Here is a 24,170-nt window from a genome sequence, read left to right as displayed (position 1 = left end):
AGATCTAAATTTTATTTTTCAAAAACTTTTAATTGAATCCAATTTCTGGATAAGCATCTTTATTATTGAAACTGACAAAGGAATGAATCCTGATTATTTTTTTGTATATTCCGAAGAGAAAAAAATTAAAAGTAAAATATTATTTTTAAAATTCTTGAAAACATTCCTAATTCTTCATAAAAAGTCCTGAACCTTTTAAACAAAGCTACCGGAATCAGAAACTAAACTAAAATTTTTGTTTTTGTAGAAAAAAGTCAGACTTTTGTTTTAGAATAACTTTTTGGCTGTGATTCTTTTTCCAATTGAATATTAATTTTGGAAGCGTTCAGAGAGAACTTTTCCAGGAAAATTGTTAGAATTATAGCCAAGTTTTTGCCTAGAAAACCTAGCTTGGGATGAAAATGGGTTAATTCCCATAATTAATATTACGAAACTTGAAAGAACTGAAACAAACCAAAAATGAAAAAATGCAAAATGAGGATTTTATCGTAAAACAGGTTCTAGATTTAGAATTAAATTCTTCCCTCCAAACTTAACAAAACAATTTCAAATAGTGGAGCTCACAGTAAATCTCTTGTGAGGTCCTTCACCCTCCGTGTAAATAATTAAAAATCATTCCACTTATCTCCATAGCTTAACGTTCCTTGCATAATGATGCTCCCTCGAGCATTGCCTCTCAATTGCTTGACCATTTAGAGCCCCCCATTACTCCCCGAATACACACTCACACATTTCCGGACGAATGAATTGCGTACCGAATTTGCGATAAAATCTGCGATGTTGCCCAATGTTCTGAACATTGCTGATAGCAGTGATAGAGACGATAATTTTCATGTTAGTGTCGCAATCAACAAGAATGACTCGTGTTTGGATTGTTTCGCCAAAAAAAACCATCGCGCGATAAGGCGCGCATTCCGTGGCCCCCTTAAAATCTTGAGCTCCTCTCGAGGGTTGGGCATGTTCGGGGCATGTGGGGCGCTAAAAATAGACACACACTGAGCGCCTCTCTGGCGTTTTACGCAAATTTTCGCCTCCCCCTGCGGTGGTTTTTTTGTGTCATCACCCTCCGGGGGTGTTCATGGGGCGGAAACGGTCGTTAAATGGGAATGACATCGTATGAATATTTACTCTTTCGCCCCATTCATCGGAGGGCGACTGCCTGCCTATATGGGTGCTCTTTTGTGTGATGTGCGTGTGTACCGACGTTGCGTTATCAAAGGCGTGACGTCAGTGGGACACTGGCCCGTTCTTGTCGATTGGAATGACACAACCCCACCAAAGGGAACTGACCAGAACCCCAACCAGGCATGCTTCCCCAATGTAAATCCTCCTCATTAGGTGCAATTTGCGACTCACCTGAGACGATGAGGGCCTCATTTGGTCCGACTGTGTGGATATTTCCCATTTTTTTTTCTTCCTTAGCTGTCGCGGTGCGTTCTTGTTGACTCTTCTTCCTATCCGGACTTGCTGTTCCTTATCAAATTCTCCCTCGCTGGCACACTCCCGGGGATTTTCTCTACTTCCAACTGCTGCAAATATTTACTTTTCACTCCACCCACTGCACCTGCACTGGATAATCTCACGTGAAATTCCTTTTTTTTCCTCCAACAACAGCAAAAAGAATGCAGTGAGAAAACACAACGCGTGAGTCACTGCGGACCTGAATTGCCACCCCCAAAAACAACCTCAATTACTTCACAAAACCACCCTGAACAACACAATCCACAATGCACAGATACCCTTCTCACGGGAATTACCCTCCTGGATGCCAATGGGAAACTTTTTCGCGTGAATTTCAGCAAAATAATCGGCTATTTATCGCAAAACCTCTCCATCAGGCCGCGCTGGGAAATGAATGGCGTCCGTCAGAAGAAACAACATAGCCGCATAGTGCGCAGGCTCTCTGGCACCGCGCGGAAAAGCTCCATTTTCCTGCATTTTATCACCCATTAATCACAATATTTCGCCAATTGGGGATTAATGAGACACCAATGAGGTAAATAGACATGCGATAAGAGTTATTTAGATAAAAGAAAAACGATAAAATCCATTTTTCTCTCAAGGTTATCCCAGCCCCGAGAGAATATCCTCATTTTCCCTCTTCCCTGGCGTGTCAGCTAATTCTTTGGGATTGCATCCCTCAACAAGTGATGGGGATGCACAATGGTTATGCTATTTTCCCAGGAAAAATCCGCTAAATGCCCTAAAATTGGGAAAAACTTATCGGAAAATGTAAATATTTTGAAATCTTTAGTTTCATGTTTCATCCATTTCATGGAAGTAACGAAACACATGTGAAACATACGTTGCGGTCTGTGAAACGTACATAAAACTGGGATTTGTCATTTTTTTTGCGTTGACAGCAGAAGAATAGACGCAAATCGTTTTTAGGAAATTTTATCATTTTCTCCCCGTGGTACTTAAGATAGAGGTAATTAATTGGTGTAAAAAGGTGCTCTGTGAGCTAGTGGTGAACCCCCAGCTACTCGTAGCTTGGTGGATGAGGGGAAAAAGTGGTTTTTTGGCAATTAGGTGGGGCTTGTCTGGTGGATACCTCAAACTGGGTATTTCTCCTCTTTCCAGGAGTTTGTGTACATTTTTTAGGAGTATCCGCCGTAGAAATAAGCACCTAGGAACCTACAATGACTGACTACAGCGATCTAGATCGACAAATAGAACAACTGAAGCGATGCGAGATCATAAAGGAAAACGAAGTGAAGGCCCTCTGCGCAAAGGCACGAGAGATTCTCGTCGAGGAGGGCAATGTCCAGCGTGTGGACTCACCAGTAACAGTAAGCTCTCCTCGCATCCTCAAAAGCTGTTGAAATGATATCCAAATGAGTTTCTTTGTAGGTTTGTGGTGACATCCACGGGCAATTCTATGACCTGAAGGAGCTATTCAAGGTTGGCGGAGACGTCCCTGAGACAAACTACCTGTTTATGGGCGATTTTGTTGATCGGGGCTACTACAGCGTGGAAACCTTTCTGCTGTTGCTCGCCCTGAAAGTTCGCTACCCCGACCGAATAACCCTCATCCGTGGGAATCACGAATCCCGGCAGATCACACAGGTTTACGGCTTCTATGATGAGTGTATGCGCAAGTATGGGTCAGTTACCGTCTGGCGCTACTGCACGGAGATTTTTGACTATCTCAGCCTCTCGGCCATCATTGACGGCAAGATTTTCTGCGTACACGGCGGTCTTAGCCCTTCCATTCAGTATCTGGATCAGATTCGTTCTATCGATCGGAAACAGGAGGTTCCCCACGATGGCCCCATGTGTGATCTCCTCTGGAGTGATCCCGAAGACACACAGGGATGGGGTGTATCACCGCGTGGAGCTGGATATCTCTTTGGTAGCGACGTCGTTGCACAATTCAACACCGCCAATGATATCGACATGATCTGCAGAGCACACCAGCTGGTCATGGAGGGCTACAAGTGGCACTTCAATGAAACCGTTCTCACCGTGTGGTCTGCTCCCAACTACTGCTATCGGTAAGTTAATTCTCCAGATAAAAAATTAAGAAACTCAAAGATAAATGCTTCGATATCCTCCATGTAGTTGCGGTAATGTAGCAGCAATTCTGGAACTAAACGAGCACCTACAGAGAGACTTTACCATTTTTGAGGCAGCCCCGCAAGAAAGTCGAGGCATTCCGTCGAAAAAACCACAGGCAGATTACTTCCTGTAACGCTCCCCACTTCGCCCCAAATTCATCTCAGTCGTCCCGCGGATCCGGCCACGGAGCCCCCATACAGACGCTGTGGCACATCATCCCCCCCTTCATGGGCACCGAAGAGATCCCATAGCATTTTTTTATCCATTGATTTCTATGTATTTACGCGGAATAATCACATGAGCGAGCAAAAGAAAAAATTGAATAATAAAATAAATTAGAGACAGAACGTGCTACGGATTGTGATCTTTTGACCCACGGGGGATGCCCTATCGTGCAAACAGGCGTGGTATGATGTCACCGCATTTGGCGGAGATTTTGAGGTCCGCCAGGGCATCACCACGTGTTTGGCCAATGTTGACAATTGCCACCGGGAGACCTAGTTCCTTGGTTTGCATAACAAGACGATAGCCAGAGAAGACGAGGAGGCTGGAGCCGAGAACCAGCAGCCCATCACTTTCGCAATTCCACCGCACAATGTCCTCAATTGTCTTCATCGGAACATTGTCGCCGAAAAATACAATTCTCGGCTTCAAACTCCCCCCACATTTGGGGCATGGAGGCACCACAAAGGCATCTATTGCTGCCTGTGGGATATCCACATCTCCATCCGGACGAAGCATATCAGTCATTGTTGCTACGAGGGAGGGATTGAGACCATTGAGGATACTCTGGAAGTCATGCCTGGGAATGGAGTAGTCACACGATAGACAGATAACTGTATACCCATTCCCATGAATCTCTATGAGCTTCTTGCTTCCTGCCTTGGTGTGCAGGCAATCCACATTCTGCGTTACAAGACCCAAAATCCTCCCCTCGCGTTCGAATTTTGCCAGAGTGTGATGAATTGCATTTGGTTCAATACTGGAGAATCTTGGCCAGCCAACGTAATTCCTCGCCCAGTATCTTTTCCTCACATCTGGGTACTTGACAAAGTCCGGATGTTGAATTGGGCGGGTATTGGAACGAGCATACAATCCTACGCCTTCTGATCGATAATCCGGAATACCTAAGAGAATAATTTTCTTATTAATTAATTAATTTAATTGAATAACAGTGAAGATATTACCAGATTCCGTGGAGATCCCTGCACCAGTCAGGACGAGAATTCGGGATTTATTGTGAAGAAATTCCTCTAATTTCGCAATGTCACTCTCAGCTACGGGATTGTGTTTAGGGATAAACATCCCCTTATCAATGTGTGATACAGGGGAAGACATAAAATTGCGTGTAAGGGTGCAAAATCGCATTTTCGAGCAAGTCAGGTACTGAGAAAATTCCACAACAACAAAAACAACAGAAAAGTGAGGTTATGGCATGACCGCTAAATGTCAAAATTTAGTTTTTTTGCCGACGCGCAATTTTGGCGCTAATTCACTTGTTTTGGGAAAAGTTCAAAGAAATTGGAGAAAATTGCAATTTTCCTGACTTGCAAAAGCGAAAATTAAAATATAGTAAGCAATTAATGGCAAAAAGCAGGAAAAATACGAGATAATATATTCCATCGCCAAGAGTTTTTGAAAAACGGCGCGTGAGAAGCGCCGAGAGCGCCTCTCGTGGAGATTTGCGATTGGAAGCGAAGTTTGGAAGTGAAAAAAGATCGTGGTTGTTGTGTTTATTTATTTATGGATTTTTCCGTGAATTTAATTGTCCACACACCCTAATTCCTCCACCAAATCACACCTCAGTGTTCCCTGTAGCGATTGCCGTGCGTGACTTGTGCACCAGTGTGCGGGAAGGGCGCTGAAAACGACGTGTATCTGATTGTGAATTTGTAACCCAAGCGCAAGCATTTTGTGTGTGTGCCTCAAAGCGAAGCCACAGCGAGGAACCACCTTTATCATCAATGGAGGCGATTTAGGAAAAGAAGTCCGAACCCCAAGCACGGTCACCGCAGCTACTAGCACAGCCACCGACACTACCGCAGCATAGTCGCAATAATGGTTCGAGGTGAGTTCCGGGAAGTATTTCCGGGAGTACGTCCTGTGGGATTGATTACATGTTAATGTTGCATTGCAAATTGACTGTAAGCGGGTTGGGAAGCTCTGGAGCCTATCCATCTCTATGGCGCTTGGGTACCCAAAGAATTCACCTACTTTGCGCTATTTCAATTGCACTTTGCGCTCTTCGCTTGCGCTCGCGAGCCGCGATCGTTCTTTGTGCTGGCTTTTCGGTGGAAGTGGAGGAAAAACTCAATGCGCTTTGCAGAGTCGGCAATTTGGACTTGGAGGTTAATGCCCGTCCCCAGGCATACTCACTCTCTGTATTTGAGGTACTTCATGCCCTCGCCTCCTTCTCCCCCCATGTATTATTATTACTCATACGCCCCAACTTCCGCTGCTTCCGCGAAAATTAATTTTCTCATCCAGGAAGTTGCGCGGGAAAATTCTTCCAGGTATTTTTTGGGGGGATTTTCCTCTACGTGTGGGCGTCTCTTAATGGAATGTGGATAATGTAAGAAAATTCCCAGGAATCCCAGTTCCCAGAAAGCCCAGAGATGGTGAAGAAATTAAATAATAAAAATATACAGTAGGCCAAGTTTGTTTGTGGATTGTGTGATTCCTCCGGGAATCCAAGGGGATGTGTCAAAATTTGAAATAAATGCAATTTTTCTCTTCTTAATTTTTTTTTAACGTTTTTGAAAAGCATCTTCATTGATTTTTTTTGTATGAAAAGGCCTTTAAGAATAAATAAAAAGTTTGATGAGCAAATAACTTTAAAAATATATCTACAAACTTATTATTTTTTTAAAGAGGTAAACATTTTAAAATACGGCACTGCTTTTTTATAAAATTGATTAGGTTACATATTTGTAAAGAATTCGTTGGATTACTCACACAAATTGAGATTCAAACTATTGACTCATTTATTTTTATTTAATTTATCCAATTTATCACTTCAAATTTCTAAAGAAAAATGATTTTCTGCCCAAAAACAACTTATTAAAAAAAAGATTTATTTTCTGACTGAGCACGTTTTGAAGCAATTTGGAACACTTTTTTTTAACTCTTAGAGGATCGAGGTTTCTAACCTCAAAACTTTGACTTTAATTTTCTCTCAAAAGAAAATGTTTTTTTTTTCAAGTTTTCTTTCGACGATATTGAAGTAATGGAACTTCTCGGGTAGATACTGACGGAAATTTAATGTTTTTTGATGCTTTAGGATAAATCCTTCCGACTGCGTCAGCCAAGGGACGGTAGGTCAACCCAAACACATCCTTTCAATTTTAGGGGCCAGAGCTTTCGACACTACTGTGCGTCTTCCTCAGTGGCTGGAATTTTTATTAAACATTTCTTATAAATTACAATTTTTCATTCAATATTTCATCTCTTTCAATTTTTCAATTTTTCAAAATTTCCTAACTTACTCAATTGTGTCTTTGTTTGGGAATCGTCAAACGTCTGAAGTGAGTGATCTTGCTGATTTTCATGTAGGGGGATTCTATTTGGAACTTCTGTACACAAATGTAGAATTTAGCATGAAATATTAATAGATTTTAATTTTGAGACGATTTAAAAAAAGTCAAATTGGCCACTTAGGCCATCAAAATCCTCCAAGGGTTAATAGAAAATTAGGGTCAAAGATTGAGGTTAAAAATGTCGGACCTTCCAAGTTTTTATGATTTTTATAATTTTCTTAGACAAGATTTTTATCAAAATTTTGTCTGAAAACAACTTCTTAGTCTCTATGATTGATTTAGATTAGTATTTAATTAAAGAAAAAGAATATTTCGCAAAAAGGATGTATTTTTCATATATTTACTTGACCAATTTGACCTTTTTTTGATCCGGAATTTTCAATGCTGAATTCCGGAAGCTAAAAAATTTTCAACTACCTACTGAAAGTAAAATAAAAAAATACTTATATTTAAAATCCTTCCCTTGAGAACCTTCTCTTAAAAATTAATCAAAATTAAGCATCAATGAAGTTATGCAATACAAATTGTATTTCGATTGATTACAATAGCTGTGGGCTCTTTGATCAAATGGGCTTCTAATGGTTTGCCTTTCATGCCTCGTCGAATCGGTGCGCGGAGGGAAAATCCATTTTGTTGCGTCTCTGTGGCGCAAATAGAGAGACAAATTGTGGGATTTCCTTCGTGTGTGGACCCCAGAGATTCTCCCACGAAGTGATCTCCCGCCGGCACACCACCATTTTCCGCCCAATTGACTGAGCAAATTGACATTTTCATGGGAGAAGGATGATCTTTTTGCGCTCGTGGTTCCATCTCTATGCGACACAACCAGCCAGCCATCCTCATGGCTTTATAAATAGACCCCCAACTGTGATGTGTGATCGACAGACGGATCCTCGTGCGGCTGTAGAGACGATGAAGAAAAAAAAAGCTCGCGGAGAGTTTGTGGCAGGTGGCTGCGCATCCATGGGAGCTTTCTTGCGTTATATAGTGAAGTAATGATGAAGATAGGCTGAAAAAAAATTCTTACGTGATTCCCTCCTTATCGGCCAGCGATGTGTGGGGTTTCTCTGATAAGCTTTTTTGGTCTCGCAAACCATAAAACCCCAATACGATGATGTGCGTGGTTTATGTGCGAGAATAATGCATAAAAAATTAATTAATTTTGCTCAGAGTTCTTCTTGTCCGCCATCAAAGCACCTAGAAAGCCATTTTGTCTTGAAGATTCAGCTTCCTCCATTTGTGGGTTGACCTCCCACATTATTGGGCAGACTTTCTATAGAGCATTGGGTACCTATTTTGTTTGTTACGTCTTACATGTTTGGAAAATTCACACAGATTAGCATCTCTCGTGCAAAATATCGCGATGTCTTTCGAAATTTTGCAAAGTCTTTGCGGCTCTAAAAGAGCAAAATTGCATCCAATTCTAGGGGGGGGAAGGGTACTGCTGGATGGTCGCAATGAGAGAATAAAACGAGGAGGGAAAGCCACAAACAAATATACTGCGATGTGTGGTGTTGTAATTAATGGGCGAGTGAGATGAGAGAGGAAATATGCCAAGGACGGAATTGTGTCAATTTTAATTCCATACCCAACTCCAATAGAAAATACAAAATATTACTTCTTTTTTTGGGTTTGGTTTAGCAAAACGTGGGGGAGTGAATGATGAGAAGAAGTATAAAGTAAATTCCTTCATAAGAACGATTCTTTTGAAGGAATTGCTCCTAATGGCGATTTTATTGATGTTTTAGGACTTTTAGGAAGAGCTAATAATAAGCACGAACTTGGCTGATATTTAATAAAAATAATGAGAATATTTCGTAAATTTTTAGGAATTCTTCTATTTTCACAGACACGGAATTAAGTAGGGTCAATTAATTATGAATTTAGGGAATATTAAAGGGGGACTAATGTGGCACAGTAGAACATATTTGACTTAACGAGTACTCTAAACAATGAAGACATTCAAAGAATTAGAAAATTAAAGATTGAAGGCTTTTTAAATTTTCTGCAAATTTTATAAAATAATAGAAAGGATTTGGATTTTAAAACCTTTGTTAAGAAAAGAAAAAAAAAGCAATTATACACGACTGAGATACGAACCTGCTTCTTTGATATTTGGAAGTTATCAAAAGTAGAAGTGCTAACCGACTAAGCTACTGAGTTTCTTACAAATTATAGAAAAGACATATTTTTATCATAAAAAAAAATATTTAATGCTTTTAAAGGTCCTAAAAGCATTTCCTAAATCTCCACTAAAATCAACTAATTCACTTTCATTTAATAAGAATTAAGCAAGAGAAAAATTTAATAACATGAAAATAATTTTAAGATTTTTTCCATATAGTTTTAATTTTTTTTTCTAGCAAAAAAAAAAAAAAAAGATTTTTTGGGAGCTCAAAAACATGATCGGTCGATTTTAGGCGGAATTCACTACTCAGTCGGGATTAAAATTTTAAGTCGGTTTTTAAGTTTGTCTTAAGGTTTTCAGTCAGTTTTTTTTAGATCTGACTTAAAATTTTTAAGTCGGGCTTGGATTTTCCTTAATTGTCCTGGAAAACATGTAAGATTTTCTGATTAAAGAACTTGAATTTGATTAAAAATAAATCTTAAATCGCATTGGATAGACACCAAGTTTATAAAAGTCCTAGACTTAACTTTTATAAATTTCTTTCTCTCTATTCAATGCATTTTAAGATTAAAGTTCTTTAATCGGAAAATATATTTTCTAGGATAACTAAGGAAAATCCAAGCCCGAATTAAAAATTTTAAGACCGACCTAAAAACTGACTCAAAACCTTAAGACCAACTTAAAAATCAACCTAAAATTTTAAGCCCGACTGAGTAGTGAATTCCGCTCTTTATCTAAAAAAAAAAAAAAAAAAAAAAAATATTTTGGCGCTACATCCCATATAGAAACAGGGCCGGTCGCCCTATATGATGTTGTTGTTCTCCTTGCGGAGAAGTAGTGGGCGGCCTTGCTAGATACTACCACGTGTGGGCCATTTTACGGATAGGAGTGTATCAATCTCCTGATCTAACCGGTCAACGTGATCTAATTGCACGTTGGCGGATGGGGCGCGTTGCCGGGTTCTGTATTCGAACCGGCGACCTTTGGATGCGCACTCAAGCGCTCTATCCACTACACCCCAGGCCCACCTCTTTATCTAAAACATTTTCTTTATTCTGTGAAAAATATTAGAAGATTTTAAAGTACGTTTCTTTCTTTTATCGTTTAATTTTTATTCCAGAATCGTTTTAGATCTCTAGATCTTGATTCTAGAATCTTAAGACATAAACGATTTTTTGAATTAGTAAATATTTTGTCTTTTCTTTTAGGACACGACAACAGGACGATTAACAGTTTACTTTATTATTATTTTATTGATATACCAGCAGAATGATTATAAAAAAAATTTATCAAAATTTAATGACAAAATTTGAAAGAAAAGAATTTTTCGTATCAAATTTTTTCAATTTTTTTTTTTCAAAATCATTTCTCACAAAAGAATCCCATCTACGGCAACAATCCAGAGCTTACCCAAGTCTTACTTTACACACATATTGTTTTTTCATTAATGAATTAATTAATTTAATGCTAATAATTTGACATAATTTTCCGTCGTGACAGGAAGGAGAGCACGTCCGGCAGCTCCAACGGGAAGCTCAAGCACGGCCTCCCGGAATCTACTTGAGGAATACTGCGCCAGCCCAAAGCGCAAAGACTACAAACTCGACCCGTTGAGCATTCATGAGAATGGAAATGAGAAAATACCGGGAATTGAGACGAAATTCAAGACACAGATGGTCCTGAGGCCATCATCGAAGCGTAATGTAAAGAATATCCAAATTACGAGGTATTTTCCCGTGCAAACCACTCAAGATGTGGGTGCAAATGGCTTTGATACCATTGAATTGATTGACGATGACACGTGTGATTCGTATCCGGAGGCAGTGGAGGAGGAATCTTCGAATATTTTCCTACAGAAGCCCGTGTTGAAGTTGAATGTGGACAAAAGTCCGAATCAGGCGTCGTCGATTGTTATCAAGAAGAGCCTCGAGGTGAAGCCGGATTTCTCGAGTCTCACAAGCAATGGGTTTGTCTCATTTAACAATGCTGCCACCACCACACCACGGGCAAATGGCGTTAATTGTCAGGATGTCCTGAAACCCGTGTCGCCGGTGCTTGCGTGTTCAGACAGCAATTCCTGCGATAGTGGCGTTGTGTCGGATCGAAGTCACGACACCACACCGGCTGGGATGCGTTTGCGCCACAAGAAACCCACAACACCCCATCGAATTGTTTGTCCATCGCCGAAGAAGAGTGATGCGGAGAATGTGAATGATGTGGAGAATGCCACCGAAGGGGCGGAAGATGTGGGAGAGCTGAAGGGGAGGATAGAGGGGGAGGCGCACAGCCAGGTGGATGTGCAGGAATGTGAGGAAGTTGCGGCAAAGCCGAGGGAGAATGGTGCCTTTCCGGCCCCAGCAACAGGAGCACGAACCAAGAATGGGGCCACGAAGAAGCTCCTCAATGGGGTGGGGCAGAAGACCATAAAGGAGTTCTACAAGGTGCGCCGGAGTGCACGGAAGACGAAGAAGGAGGTGCAGAAGGAGGAGCAGAGGGCCATTGAGGAGGCTATCGCCGAGGGGCGTCAGCGTGGGCTCGCGGTGAAGCTTTTCAAGGGCAAAGGGCGCGGTGTTGTGGCCACACATGCCTTCACCAAGGGGGACTTTGTTGTGGAGTACATTGGGGATTTGATCTCGAACGGCGAGGCCGGCAAGAGGGAGCAGATCTATGCGGAGGATCAGAATGCTGGCTGCTACATGTATTACTTTAAACACAAAAATGTTCAGTACTGGTGAGTTTTTCTTTTTTATTTTTCAATTTTTAATTTTTAATAAAAATGTACTGGTAAGCTGACCAAGCTTACGAGAGCTGTGTTTCTTTCAGTGTACCAATTTTGTGAGAGCAAACTATAACGCAAATTCATTTAAATACGCGCAAAGTCGGGAAAAGTTGAAAATTCATCCCCCGAGAAATCTTTAAAACGCCATATCTCGGGAACGGCTCCATAGATTTTCGATTTTGAGCTATCGTTGGAAAGGTCTTAACCTCAACTATAACATATTAAAATATGAAGTAAATCGATAATGGCATTTTCGAAATATTCAAGTTCGAAATTTTCGAAAATTTTGATTTTGACTTTAGCGCCTCTCGCGGTCATTTCTCGAACTTGCAATGTTCTAAACACTTGTAGGGCTTCACGAAACCTTTCATTTGCACTTGAGTTGATCAAAATCGGACTGGTAGAACCCGAGATATGACATGCCAACTTTGGAAGGCTATATCTCGAGAACGGAGCCATAGATTTTCTTCATTTTTGGCATGGAGCTAGATAATATGGTCAGCTATGACATATCAAAAAATGAAGCAAATCGATAATGGCGTTTTCGAGATATTCATCGAAAATTCATCGAAAATTTTGTTTTTGATTTTTGGCCCCCTAGCGGTCACTTTTGAAACTTCGGATGTTCTAGAGAGTTGTAGGGTTTGTTGAGATCTTTCATTTGACCCCGGGTTGATCAAAATCGGTCAAGCCGTTTTCGAGTTATGGTCGATTTTCGATGAGAAATTGTGGCGGCCATATTGACTAAACGGCTTGACCGATTTTCGAAAATGAGGTATCGTTGGAAAGGTCTTGATGGCCCCTACAACATATAGAAATTTCAGATATTTAGCTGTTACAGGGGCTGAGATATAGACAAAACAAAATTTTGAGGTTATTCAAAATGGCGGACGCAGTGGTGGGGGGGTGGATATGACCTCATAATCGGATGTCTTCCGGTCGATATTTAAACTTTGCCGTTTAACGCAAGTCTCTATCTATTACCGTTCTCTTGCAATTTAGCGTTAGGTTCCGGCCGGCCGGACGGACTGACGGCCGGAAAAAAATTTTTTTGGCGCATACGTTTTTTGGAATGTGGGGACCCTAATTCGTGCTCATCTCAAGTTTGAGCCCGATCTGACGACTTTAGATTTTGCTCGGTACACAAAAGCTGTGTCTGAAAGAAACACAGCTAAAATCATTTTATTTGCAGCATCGATGCCACGAAGGAATCGGACAAGATTGGGCGCTTGGTGAATCACTCGCGCAATGGGAATCTGATAACAAAGATCGTGGACTACAAGGGGAGACCACATTTAGTGCTACTGGCCAAAGAGGACATTGAGCCGGGGAAAGAGCTCACGTATGACTATGGGGATCGCTCCAAGGAATCCCTGCAGCATCACCCATGGCTGGCATTCTGAGAGAGCGCGACTGATGAGTGAGGGGACCCCTCTTTTAGCTTTTTTTCCTTCCACACCATCCTCCCACGCGTCCAACACTTAATATTTAATTCTTTATTATAAAACAAACAAAACAAAAGCAAAGAAACTCCATCACTATTTATTCACCTTTCTACATTACGCGCGGGAGATGTTCCCTCCCTCCCTCTCCCCCTTTTATCCTTCCTGTATGCTGCTCCTTTCTCCCTAAAAGCAATTCCTTTCCTCCAGCACGAGCGAGGACAGGAAGAATGTGTTCTTACTTAACGTTTTATTTTCTTCTCCTAACTACTCTTAATTATATAAACATTTCTATCTTTAAGGTTTTTTTTTTAGTTTCCTCAGAGACCCATCACACACGCTTTCATTGCTCGACTTTTTTTGTGTTCGAAAGGATTTTTTTTACAGCGGAAAATTATCTCCTTTTTCTCATGAATTTTCCGCGAGAAATCCTTATAAGACAAAAAGAAAAAAAATTAAAGAAAGAAAAATCTAGTTCCAAATTGGGATAAAATTAATTTCAAAGAGAATTTTTTTGTGCAAAATTTTTACCCGGCAAGACTGTCGCCAAATTTATTGGTTTCCATTTTTAAAAATAAAATAATTTTGTTGAAAAAATAAAAGAAAAAGAATCACATTTGGTTCGAAAATTTAGTTTTAGAAAAAAAAAAGAAAGCAAAAATTAAGAAGAAAAAAATATAAATAAATCACACGTAGGATGTAGAATAATAAAAAAATGAAAGATACTATAAAAAAAACTAAAAAATATAAATAAATAAATAATTTCGCGCACGAAATGCAACAGAATATTTGTATAAAGGACCTCTATTGCATAATAAAAGAAAATAAATAAATAAATATTTACTTAAGAGAAGGATTATTACAAAAAAAAGTCAAAAGTTTCATCTCAAAACATTTTTTTGCAAATCAATTAACTTTTAGTCTTAAAATTAAAAGGATGTGTAGAAAATTGTTTTGTAAAATTGAGCAAGTTGAGGAGGTGGATCAGTGCTTCAGAATTGTGTAGGTAAAAGTAATCCTGATGATGAAAAAGTGTGTGGAATGAACAAAAATACAAGTATCATGACAAAAAATAATTTAATTTGTTTTATTTAATTTTATTTATTAACCCATTTTTGAGGATTTTTTGAACATTTCTATACAGGATTTTAACCCTTTTAATAAGCCGTATTTACACGACTAATCATCAGGAAATTATTTTCTAAATTTTCTTTATTCTTCAAAAATGATTTCCACGAATTTTCATTAAAATCGGTTTGGTAGATTTTTTACAATGAATTATTTTCGTGTTTGTTCAACTTTGCTTTTACTACACCGTTGGTCCGATCGCGATGAAATTTGGTGTAGAGGCTCTTGATAACAGGCGCTTTTCACCAACGAAATTCACTTTCCTCCCAGAGCCCCCCTTCGTAGCGCCCCCATATAATTTTCATGAATTTTCGACTAATTTTTGAATTTCGCGCCCTTATTGGTACATTTTGTTGAAGAGAAAAAGAGACGAATGCATTTCACCGCTATCCGTCTCTCTCACACATTCACTTTTTCGCAATTTTCTCGTGTTTTCCGTCGAATTTTTCGGGGAAATTGTGTTTTTTGTGATCAGGAAGCGATGCCGCGTCGATTGGCATCAAAAATTTCAAAAGTTCGCGAAAATCCATTTCCGGGAAATGAGAGTCGTGTAAAATCCCCAACCGTCAAAATTTCCGCGGGCCCCAATTTCCACACTGAGGAGCTCCCCGGGGGCTCTAAAGCACCTGTATGTGCCCCAGGAACCCCAAACATATGTTTTGTGCCAAAAAATTTGGAAGGAAAACAAAAAAACTCGTTTTTTTTAGAAAAACAAGAAAAAAGTTCGTTGAAGTTCAAATTTTATTCGAGCCAGGGAATGCAGAGAAAATCCGCAGAATTTTTCTACATTTTTTACTCCCAGAAGTCCGTATTTCTCTGCAGAAAACCCCATTGTTTGTTTTGATGCGTTGTAATTGTCAAAAAATAGCAAGATGGCAGCGTCAAGGCGATTACAAAAGGTAAAGAAAAAGTGCTAAAAACTACTGAAAAATCCATGCAAAAAGTGCAAAAAGCCCGAGAAAAGATTGAGAAAAAGTGCTGAAAATGCATCTGGGTGGAAAAGTGCGGAAATATGTAAAAATTAGCGAAATTATTTGTTCTTTTGCGCAATTTGAGGTTATGTCACCATCCGAATATTTCTCAATTTTTTCATCGCTGTGTGTGGGGAAAAATGTCTCGCATAATTGAATTTCTAATTTATTCAGCATTGGGAAGTCTTTTTTCATGGCTCCGTTCACCTGTCTCGACGCGTGCTAATTCCCCGTGTGTTTTGTGTGTGTTTCTTGTAGGAATTATCAGACCTAAGGGCGTCCGGACTGAAAGCCTTCAGAGACATTGTTGTGGATGAAACGAATATCCTCGTATGGACAGGATTAATTGTTCCGGTAAGTTGTGGCTCAAGTTTTGGGGGAAGGAAGGAGCTGTCTTTAATTTGCTTATTTTTTCATCTCTTCTAAAGGACAACCCACCATACAATAAAGGTGCCTTTCGAATTGAGATCAACTTTCCGGCAGAGTATCCGTTTAAACCACCAAAAATCAGCTTTAAGACCAGAATCTATCATCCGAATATCGATGAAAAGGGCCAGGTGTGTTTGCCGATAATCAGTGCGGAAAATTGGAAGCCAGCCACGAAAACTGATCAAGGTAAGATATTAACCATCAGCCAGCCAGCCCCTCTTGCACTGATAACAATCACGGCACCGCCTTGAGTTTGTTTTTTATTCTATTTCTCTTTCTTTTTGTACCTCTGCAATGTGACATCATTTTGTTGTTTCTCCCCTGCTGTCTTCTGCAGTAATTCAGGCCCTAATTGCCCTTGTGAATGATCCGGAACCAGAGCACCCACTGAGGGCGGATCTGGCTGGCGAGTATCTCAATGATCGGAAAAAATTCATGAAGAATGCTGAAGATTTTACGCGGAAAAATAGCGAAAAACGACCAACTGGATCGGATTAATTTTCCCCCATGCTGCCCCACCCCAAATGGCAACCCCCCCCCCCCTCTACCCACTCCTCCTCCTCCCACAGGAGTGTATCCCCTTCCTGGCATTTTCTCTCCAAGCAGTAAGCAGCAACAAACCTCCCATATTGGAATTACTTTTATCCTTTAATTTATTCTTATAGGATTTTTTCTCTCCATCCCCCACGCACGCCCGTGCCAAGCAATTTTTTTTCTTGGGGGAAAGAGATATGTTTGTATTTTTTTTCTATATTAATTCCCCGCGTTTCTGAGTCAGAGAGAGAAAGAGAAAATATTTTTGAATTCAAAAATATATTTTATAGAAGGAGCAAAGATAGAGAGAAGTAAAATGAAAATGATAAAACTTGTACACAGTTGTAGAATAAAGTAATATTAAAGTTTAGTGTGGCGGATGGAAGGCATAATTAGTAAAAAAAATCACGCTGAAATGGCGAATAAAAATTGTAATCTTAACGTGATTTCTTTTCAACCTTGAGAGAGGATTAGGGCTTAGAAGAAAAAAAAAACATTTCCATATGTACGTCTGGAATGTATGCCCCCCGCATGTGGGGGCCCCCAAAGAATCCACAGAGAATGCATTTATTTGTGAACAAAAGATGCGAGAAAAACTAGCAAAATTTTTAAATGTGAAAAATGTCCCAAAATTTCATGGCAAAGAATCATTTTTTGGCTAAATTATTTAATAAATCATCTCTCAAATAAATTAGTTGAACAATTTATGTGAGTTTTCTTTTACTTGTTGAACATTTTGAAGAATTTTCAGAGGAGTTTTCCTGAAAAGTTGAGATTTTAGAAAAGAATTTCTTGGGTTTGAAATTCGCGCGCTAATACAAAACCCGAATGAAGACCCGAATGGCGCCCGAGAAAAACCGATCAGTCTGACGACGATTTTGGCTCGAATTTGGCGGCGAAATAGCGGATTTTCCTTGTTGAGCAAAAACTGTGAGAAAAAGACGTGAAAAGACGGAAAATATCGTGAAAAATCCCTGAAAAATGGATCCCAGCAAGAAACGCCGCTTAGCTTTAACGGAAGACGACACAATGTCCATGGAATTGGCATCCTATGCCTGGGATGATTGGGAATTTGAGGAAAACAAGGAGAATATCTCCATCAATACGGGCGCTAGAATCCCGGAACAGCGACAGCAGCCAAGTGCCCCCCTCAGGACGTTTGATCTCACCCGATGGCGACGCTGCGAAGTGAAGACAATGGAGAGAACAGAGGAAGAACTTCGTCTTGGTCTCATGGAGGACGATGTTCCCGCGGAGAGAGCTCAAACGGGCATGCTGATCCTCTTTGATTCATGGATCTACACAGATGTACATCCTTGTGAGTACTTTATGACATTTTTGTGGGGAAATAGTTGATCAGGGGAGCTTCCTTTTGCAGTTGAAATTGTCTCCGTGAAGGCAATTTGGAGTGAAGAACGTCAGTGCCATATAATTACAATGAATGATGGGCTCATTGTGGTTAATCCGAATGTCCTGATATCAGGTACAACTCTCCTGGGATCCCTATTTTGCTCCCGGAGGGGCATACTGGACACTTACTTCAAGAAAACCACAGCAGAAGCAGAAATTGTGAGTTACCCGCCAAAATCTTAACCTTTTTTCCATTAGCTCGTGCTTCTTTTTGCTGGACAGCTATATGCATTCAATCGATTTTTGCTTTAAAATATTTTTATTCCATCAATCTCGCATTTGACTCTCTGGTCATGATATTGTATTTGAGTTCATTTTAAAATCCCTCAAAATCAATGCGAAATTCCTTAAAAATTATCATTTCCTTCATTAACTGTCATTTAGATGGCTGTGGGAACTATGGTTCATGAACTCCTACAAATATGCCTTAAAAATAAGCTAGATACCCGAGAACAAATCATGGAAGCATGTCGAAATATGCTTCAGAATCAACGTACAATCTTCACAATGTACTCAGCTTGCCTCAAAAAGGGCTACGCTGAGAAGGAAATGTACGATTTTGTACCAAAGATCCATCAATTCATGCAACGCTACATCCACAATCGTCCCACTAATATGTTCAGTGCAAGAGATAACTTTGATGGGATAATCACTGAAGTACAAGACATTGAGGAGAACATCTGGATGCCACAGATGGGGCTCAAGGGAAAAGTTGATGTAAGTGTGCGTGTGCGAAATAGAGAAAATCGCCAAGTCAAAACAATGCCACTTGAGCTGAAAACGGGTCGAGCTAACTTTTCATTGGAGCATCGTGGCCAATTGACAATCTATCAAATGATGATGTCAGAAGTCAACCCCAGCACAGATTCCGGGCTCTTGCTCTACCTCCGTGAAGGGATAATGCGAGAAGTAAAACCCTCATGGAATGAAATACGTGATCTTGTAATGATGCGCAATAAGTATGTTGGCTATCTTGCGTGCGAAAAGATTTACCTCGATGAGGGTGAAGCGGAATTTAAACTTCCAAGACCCATAGATCATCCCTCGGCGTGTGCAAAATGTCACATGAATACAATTTGTTGCACATTCCTACTCAGATCAGAACAAAGGGATATTCTATCACCCGGTATGGCTCTAAATACAACTCTAGAGCGTGTTACGGCACATTTGAGTGATCAACATGTGGAGTATTTCATTGATTGGGTTCACATCATTCTCTATGAGTATTTTCATGAAAATGAAACCTTCACACAGGAGAGGATTTGGATCAAGACACCGGAAGTAAGGGAAAATGAGGTGAGTTTGATATTATTTTTTTTATTTATTCTTATTTAAAATGCAAAGAGGAGCCTTAAAGCTTAACCATACTTCAGCGTCAAAAGACGCTGTTCGTTGTTTTTTCTCACTTGCTCCTTGTCAAATTGTATTGCGCTGTCACTGTCAAACAAGAAACGCGGTTTCTATGTTTTATAACCGCCTTTCTTGTTTGACAGTGACAGCGCAATACAATTTGACAAGGAGCAAGTGAGAAAAAACAACGAACAACGTCTTTTGACGCTGTCGTATGGGTACAGCTTTAAGATTGTTTTTGAAACAGTTTAGACGGAGTTTTAGCTTCCAGAGAAAAAGCTAACAAGTATTTTAACGAATTTCCTGGAATAGGGCTTGTCTAACTTACGGAGAAAAAAAGAAAAATTTGATAAAGTAAAAAGAATTCACAATTAAAAAAAAAATAAACTTCCGGAAAAATCATTAAAAAATATTTTAATTTTCTTCAAGTCTGTTAAAATTGTCAAGGTAATTCTTGAAATTTTGCATTAGAAGTTTTAAAATTCTTCTCGTAATTGAATTCATTTGACTTTGCTATATAACCTCTATTCTGTGAAGAAAAGTCACTTTTTGTTTAGCAAAATGTATGAGGAATTCTCAAATCTCGACCGATTCCCGAGAAACACTTTAACTTTTTTTTTGTATTAATAAGTCAATCCGGATGATGAGATAGGGATTAATCGAAAAATAATTAAATGTAGTTTCGATTGCAAGTGGAATTGTGCAAATTAATCCCTTCCTTTGATCGGAAGAGACCGCTGCGTTACGAAAAGTACTGTACTGATTTCTCTGGGTTTGCCATTCGCCTGACTCATATCAAAATATCTCGTATCAAAATATTAAAATTGATATTTCTGGATTAAAGATTCTTTGATCAGCAAAAAATCAGATACTTTTCTTATGATAATCTTGTTACCATTTCATTTTAATCTGTGATAAATAAAAAGGCTAATAATCCGAATAGATGGAATAGATCAAGTCAATTAAGTAAGAATCAAGTTCAGAAAAAAATGTTAAAAATTAATTGATTTTTTTTAACAAATCACTGCGAATGGATTAACTCATCAAATAATAAGATTTTGCTTTGGTATTGATAAAAACTAAAAAATATAATTAAAATATAAATTTAAAAAAAAATAAACCACAAAAGGTGTCCAATTTGGCATAGAGATTTGGCTTACCTTGATTCTTCTTGCTCTATAGAGAGGGCCTCTATCGAATGATTCTAAATTGCGCCACAAATGGCAATAAATGATTTTAAATTAATTTTAAGGGCTTCACATTGGCTTACCTGGTCATCCAGACACAGCCTGTCCTCCAGGGCAGTCGCTACGTGACGGAATTCCAAGTGGACAAGACAAAGACAGGCGGAATGCGGCGGGATTGCCTTACGGCGGGCTTTTCCGCTGGGGATTACCTAATTGTGAGCACAACTAGGAGGATTGCCGTGGCCACGGGAACGGTGCTCTCAATTGAATCTCAGAGCATTACTCTGTCGCTTGAGAGAGATTTGCAGCAGCACTACAGCAACGAAGTATTTCACATTGATCGCTATGAGAGTAATATGAAGATGACTTTTGACCTGACCAATTTGGGAGCATTGCTGGAGAATACGGAGAAGATTAATTCGTTGAGAAGTTTGATTGTGGATAGAATCACACCGAGTTTTGACACACCCACTGAGGGGGGTGAGAGAATCCTTCACGAATCTTTTAGGAGTTTGAACTTTGATCAGATGAATGCAGTCCTGAAGTTTGAGCATCTCAAGGAGTACATGCTTCTCGAGGGACTTCCTGGGACGGGAAAGACTCAAACAATCGTTGCCATTGTCCGCTATTATCACTGCAAGGGGAAATCTGTGCTCATTACTAGTCACACCAATGCTGCCGTTGATAACTTCCTGGTACGTCTCATCCCGTATGGGGTGAAGTTTATGCGTCTGGGATCAACATCACGCATCTCCCCGGAGCTTAGGGACTACACGGAGGCTTCTTTGACGCAAAATTGCACCACGTTGGATGATTTGAATGAAATCTACGAGCAATGCAGTGTTGTTGGGGTAACGTGCATGGGAAGCAATCATCCCCTTCTCGTGCAGAAGGAATTTGATCTGTGCATTGTGGACGAAGCAACGCAGGTCTTTCAGCCAACTGTCCTCCGGCCATTGCTGGCTGCGAAGAAATTCCTCCTTGTTGGGGATCCCAATCAATTGCCGCCACTCATGAAATCCGATCATGCTGTTGATCTGGGTGGTGGGGAGAGTCTCTTCAAGCGCCTCCAGGGTCCACTCAATACAGCCACACTGAGGTGAGTCAAACAACTATTTTTTTATTGCGATAATTCCAAAATAGCTTTGATGACGACATCGCTAAATGATCCAAAAATATCTTGAAAAAAATTCTTTCTTTTGCTAATTAATCAAGTTTCCACGCATATTCTACAGCATCCAGTACCGCATGAATGCAACAATCACAGATGTGGCCAATAATTTGGCCTACGAAGGACGCCTAAAGTGTGCCACCAGCACTGTGGCACGCAGTGTGATTCAGTATGCGCAGGATGTGAATTTCAGTGAGGAGAATTGCCCCAATAAGTGGCTCTATGGGATCCTCCGAACGGATCTTTCGGGTGCCTTTGTCCTCCTGGACACAGGGAACACGGCGAAGCTTAATGCAGAGTACAGCAAGCAGATAAGCATTGATCCTGGGAGTAAGATTGAGAAAAACTTCATGATTGACGTATTTCCGGAAGAACATCAGAGCGGCGCCCACGTGAGTTCCAACATCTGCGAAGCCGCCGTATGCTTGTACATTGTCCGGGCAATGACTGAGCTGGGAATTCAGGGGCGTGACATAGGGATCATTGCCCCTTTTAGGGCTCAAGTAACACTCCTGCAGCAACTAATGGGGAAGTTTTGTGAAATGTTCGGGATGCCGGAGGGTGTGGAGGTGAATACGGTGGATCAGTACCAAGGGCGTGAGAAGAGTGTCATCATCTACTCGTGCGTGACAAATTGCAACAACACCAATCACGTCTGCGCAGTGGATGAGAGGATTATGGGAAGCAATGAGCGCTTTGCTGTTGCTCTGACGCGGGCAAAGCACAAATGTATCGTTATTGGGAATGTTGCATCACTCGCACCCATTGCGCCGTTCAAGAGTCTCAAGCAGGGAATGCTTCCGGAGGGATTTTTCCGCCTAACAGACCCCGATTGTGATTTTGATTGGGCAATGGTGCAGCAGCATTTGCTGGAAATTCATCGAAAAGACTTTCAACTCCTCCTGAATCCCCTCTTTGACGCCATACCTGATATCCCACCGGACTTTCAGTTTGAGTAGAATGTTTTTTTTTAAGTCTGTTTCTGTGTTCTTTATTAAATGGCCTTAACTTTGCTCAAATCACGCTTTTCAATCATTCTCAGCTGCTTCTTCCGGATCCTCTTCAACTTTGCGGGGTTTTTGATAATCTGAACAATTTCGGACTTTTGCTGATTCTCCAGCTTTCGCCTTTCATTCTCCTCACGTCTCTGCTTCAGTTGCTCCTTCTCCTGCTTCTTTTGCTCCTTGATTGATCGTGAGAGTTCCTTGATTTGCTTTATTTCCTGCCTCAGTTGTTCCTTCTTCTCAAATGAACCCCTATTGAGGGATTTCTTGATTGTTGAGAACCTAAGAGAATTTTTTTTCAAGGATTAGGGAAACCTGGGCATGAATTCTCTGAAAGTGAAAAATTCCCGTGATAAACTCCTGAAAGTTTTAGCGCTTTAAAAGAAACGTGAAAACCGGGAAAATCTTACGGGAGTTTATCACGGATGCATTACAATTTTCTTTCTTGAAGAATCATGCTCACGTGAAGTTTTCCACACATTTTCCCTGCAAAAAGCCTTCGGGAATTTATCACGGGAGTTTTTCACTCTTAGAGAATACAGCCCCTGGGGTAAAATTGAGAATTTTTGGGAGATAATTTTCATGAGTTTCGTGGAAATATTTGAGTTTTCCCATGACAACTATCTTATAGCAAATTTTCCGGGCTACAACTTTGTCTTGGACGATTTCTCTCTAACTTAACGGGAAAATTCATTTTCAGACTATTTTCGAAACCCTTGCACTTTCACCATTTTGCCCCAGTTACCCCTAATTAACCAGAAATCATCCCAAAGAGGATTTATTTAATAAAATTCTTCTTACTTTTGCTTCTGAGTCTTCCACACTCTTCCACTCTTTGGAATTCCTCGGGGAAGGGAAGCAGCAGCCTTTTTCTTTCCTGTGGCGGATTTATCTGTTGTTTTGCTGTCTGAGGAACTACTCTCCACTGGAGGATTACCTACAAAATCAATGATAATTCAAAAAAATAAAAATCTTAGCAAATCGTCGAAGAGAAGTTCCACCAACTTGTAGCTTCTGTGACCATTTTCTCCGTATTTTCTTCCTGAGATGTCTCCATTCTCTTCATGGGGGATTTCTTTGTTCTTCCCATTGCAATTTATCTGAGAATTCTGCCTTTAAAATCGATAAAATTCGAGAAAATTCACTTTTTGCTGAAAATTTTTGGAATGTTTTGAAAACTTTAAAAACACGTGGCTCGATGGAGGACACTGTGCTGATTTTTAGTGGCGGCGGGAAGTCTTCAAATTCCCCAGAGGGAAGAATCTGCAGGGATAGACTGCAAACTCTTCCGCTGAAACTGCAGACACCGGCTTCCTACAAAAAATCGGAAAATTAACTAATTTTTACGAATGTCTCAGCATTTTCATCCCTTCCAGGATTTTCACAGAAAGTTTTTCTTTCCATTCTCAATGAATTTACAGTGAATCATTCCCTCGTTGAGTTAAAATGAAAGAAAATCCGGAATGTTTTTCAAATCTCCCGCGTGGTGGCGGTGGAAATTCCTTTTTGGTGGTGCAACAGGAGAAATCTGCAGGTTTTC

General features: G+C 40.2%; 7 protein-coding genes across 8 annotated transcripts in view; 4 read left to right on the top strand and 3 right to left on the bottom strand.

The window, feature by feature from the left end:
- Positions 1-1,967, bottom strand: part of LOC129787150 (flotillin-2) — a 131,420-nt gene extending 129,453 nt beyond the window's left edge. The window contains exon 1 of one of the 2 annotated variants that reach the window (XM_055822500.1): positions 1,357-1,967. In XM_055822500.1, the coding sequence (XP_055678475.1) occupies positions 1,357-1,405 (49 nt within the window). In that variant the 5' untranslated portion in view covers positions 1,406-1,967. The remainder of the gene's footprint in view (positions 1-1,356) is intronic. The other variant, XM_055822501.1, reaches the window with a different exon arrangement.
- Positions 1,968-2,313: 346 nt separating this feature from the next.
- Positions 2,314-3,908, top strand: LOC129787112 (serine/threonine-protein phosphatase 4 catalytic subunit). Its single transcript, XM_055822439.1, has 4 exons — positions 2,314-2,431; positions 2,584-2,792; positions 2,854-3,497; positions 3,565-3,908. The coding sequence occupies exons 2-4, from the start codon at positions 2,643-2,645 to the stop codon at positions 3,692-3,694; spliced, it is 924 nt and encodes a 307-aa protein (XP_055678414.1). The 5' UTR covers positions 2,314-2,431; positions 2,584-2,642; the 3' UTR covers positions 3,695-3,908.
- LOC129787113 (NAD-dependent protein deacylase Sirt4) lies at positions 3,857-4,985 on the bottom strand. Its single transcript, XM_055822440.1, has 2 exons — positions 4,749-4,985; positions 3,857-4,688 (listed from the first exon to the last, which is right to left on the bottom strand). Exons 1-2 carry the CDS (start codon positions 4,927-4,929, stop codon positions 3,949-3,951), a joined length of 921 nt encoding a protein of 306 aa, XP_055678415.1. The 5' UTR covers positions 4,930-4,985; the 3' UTR covers positions 3,857-3,948.
- Positions 4,986-5,236: 251 nt separating this feature from the next.
- LOC129787111 (histone-lysine N-methyltransferase PR-Set7) lies at positions 5,237-13,747 on the top strand. The gene is made up of 3 exons (XM_055822438.1): positions 5,237-5,629; positions 10,726-11,956; positions 13,197-13,747. Exons 1-3 carry the CDS (start codon positions 5,620-5,622, stop codon positions 13,405-13,407), a joined length of 1,452 nt encoding a protein of 483 aa, XP_055678413.1. The 5' UTR covers positions 5,237-5,619; the 3' UTR covers positions 13,408-13,747.
- Positions 13,748-15,405: 1,658 nt separating this feature from the next.
- On the top strand, positions 15,406-17,216 carry LOC129787109 (ubiquitin-conjugating enzyme E2-18 kDa). Its single transcript, XM_055822437.1, has 4 exons — positions 15,406-15,473; positions 15,804-15,899; positions 15,974-16,160; positions 16,312-17,216. The coding sequence occupies exons 1-4, from the start codon at positions 15,447-15,449 to the stop codon at positions 16,470-16,472; spliced, it is 471 nt and encodes a 156-aa protein (XP_055678412.1). The 5' UTR covers positions 15,406-15,446; the 3' UTR covers positions 16,473-17,216.
- A 160-nt stretch (positions 17,217-17,376) lies between these two features.
- Positions 17,377-22,645, top strand: LOC129787107 (DNA replication ATP-dependent helicase/nuclease DNA2). Its single transcript, XM_055822435.1, has 5 exons — positions 17,377-17,826; positions 17,887-18,077; positions 18,303-19,214; positions 20,521-21,554; positions 21,691-22,645. The coding sequence occupies exons 1-5, from the start codon at positions 17,490-17,492 to the stop codon at positions 22,583-22,585; spliced, it is 3,369 nt and encodes a 1,122-aa protein (XP_055678410.1). The 5' UTR covers positions 17,377-17,489; the 3' UTR covers positions 22,586-22,645.
- On the bottom strand, positions 22,590-23,835 carry LOC129787108 (coiled-coil domain-containing protein 86). The gene is made up of 3 exons (XM_055822436.1): positions 23,636-23,835; positions 23,432-23,567; positions 22,590-22,912 (listed from the first exon to the last, which is right to left on the bottom strand). Exons 1-3 carry the CDS (start codon positions 23,718-23,720, stop codon positions 22,621-22,623), a joined length of 513 nt encoding a protein of 170 aa, XP_055678411.1. The 5' UTR covers positions 23,721-23,835; the 3' UTR covers positions 22,590-22,620.
- Positions 23,836-24,170: the final 335 nt, after the last annotated feature.

This window comes from Lutzomyia longipalpis, chromosome 1 (genome assembly GCF_024334085.1).
Source record: "Lutzomyia longipalpis isolate SR_M1_2022 chromosome 1, ASM2433408v1".
In the NCBI taxonomy this organism is placed as follows: Eukaryota; Metazoa; Arthropoda; class Insecta; order Diptera; family Psychodidae; genus Lutzomyia; species Lutzomyia longipalpis.
The sequence above is the reverse complement of the archived record's forward strand: the minus strand, read 5'-3'. Positions and strand labels throughout refer to the sequence as shown.

Excerpts from the sequence above, each read along its gene's own strand:
- LOC129787112 (XM_055822439.1), top strand. The coding sequence starts at position 2,643 with ATGACTGACTACAGCGATCTAGATCGACAAATAGAACAACTGAAGCGA. Across the intron at positions 2,793-2,853 it reads GTGTGGACTCACCAGTAACA|GTTTGTGGTGACATCCACGG; the intron begins GTAAGCTCTCCT and ends GTTTCTTTGTAG. Across the intron at positions 3,498-3,564 it reads GCTCCCAACTACTGCTATCG|TTGCGGTAATGTAGCAGCAA; the intron begins GTAAGTTAATTC and ends TCCTCCATGTAG.
- LOC129787113 (XM_055822440.1), bottom strand. The coding sequence starts at position 4,929 with ATGCGATTTTGCACCCTTACACGCAATTTTATGTCTTCCCCTGTATCA. Across the intron at positions 4,689-4,748 it reads AGGGATCTCCACGGAATCTG|GTATTCCGGATTATCGATCA; the intron begins GTAATATCTTCA and ends TTATTCTCTTAG.
- LOC129787111 (XM_055822438.1), top strand. Across the intron at positions 11,957-13,196 it reads CACAAAAATGTTCAGTACTG|CATCGATGCCACGAAGGAAT; the intron begins GTGAGTTTTTCT and ends TTTTATTTGCAG.
- LOC129787109 (XM_055822437.1), top strand. The coding sequence starts at position 15,447 with ATGGCAGCGTCAAGGCGATTACAAAAG. Across the intron at positions 15,474-15,803 it reads CGTCAAGGCGATTACAAAAG|GAATTATCAGACCTAAGGGC; the intron begins GTAAAGAAAAAG and ends TGTTTCTTGTAG. Across the intron at positions 16,161-16,311 it reads AGCCACGAAAACTGATCAAG|TAATTCAGGCCCTAATTGCC; the intron begins GTAAGATATTAA and ends TGTCTTCTGCAG.
- LOC129787107 (XM_055822435.1), top strand. The coding sequence starts at position 17,490 with ATGGATCCCAGCAAGAAACGCCGCTTAGCTTTAACGGAAGACGACACA. Across the intron at positions 19,215-20,520 it reads CGGAAGTAAGGGAAAATGAG|GGCTTCACATTGGCTTACCT; the intron begins GTGAGTTTGATA and ends ATTAATTTTAAG. Across the intron at positions 21,555-21,690 it reads CTCAATACAGCCACACTGAG|CATCCAGTACCGCATGAATG; the intron begins GTGAGTCAAACA and ends CATATTCTACAG.
- LOC129787108 (XM_055822436.1), bottom strand. The coding sequence starts at position 23,720 with ATGGGAAGAACAAAGAAATCCCCCATGAAGAGAATGGAGACATCTCAG. Across the intron at positions 23,568-23,635 it reads AATGGTCACAGAAGCTACAA|GTAATCCTCCAGTGGAGAGT; the intron begins GTTGGTGGAACT and ends TTGATTTTGTAG. Across the intron at positions 22,913-23,431 it reads TGGAAGACTCAGAAGCAAAA|GTTCTCAACAATCAAGAAAT; the intron begins GTAAGAAGAATT and ends AAATTCTCTTAG.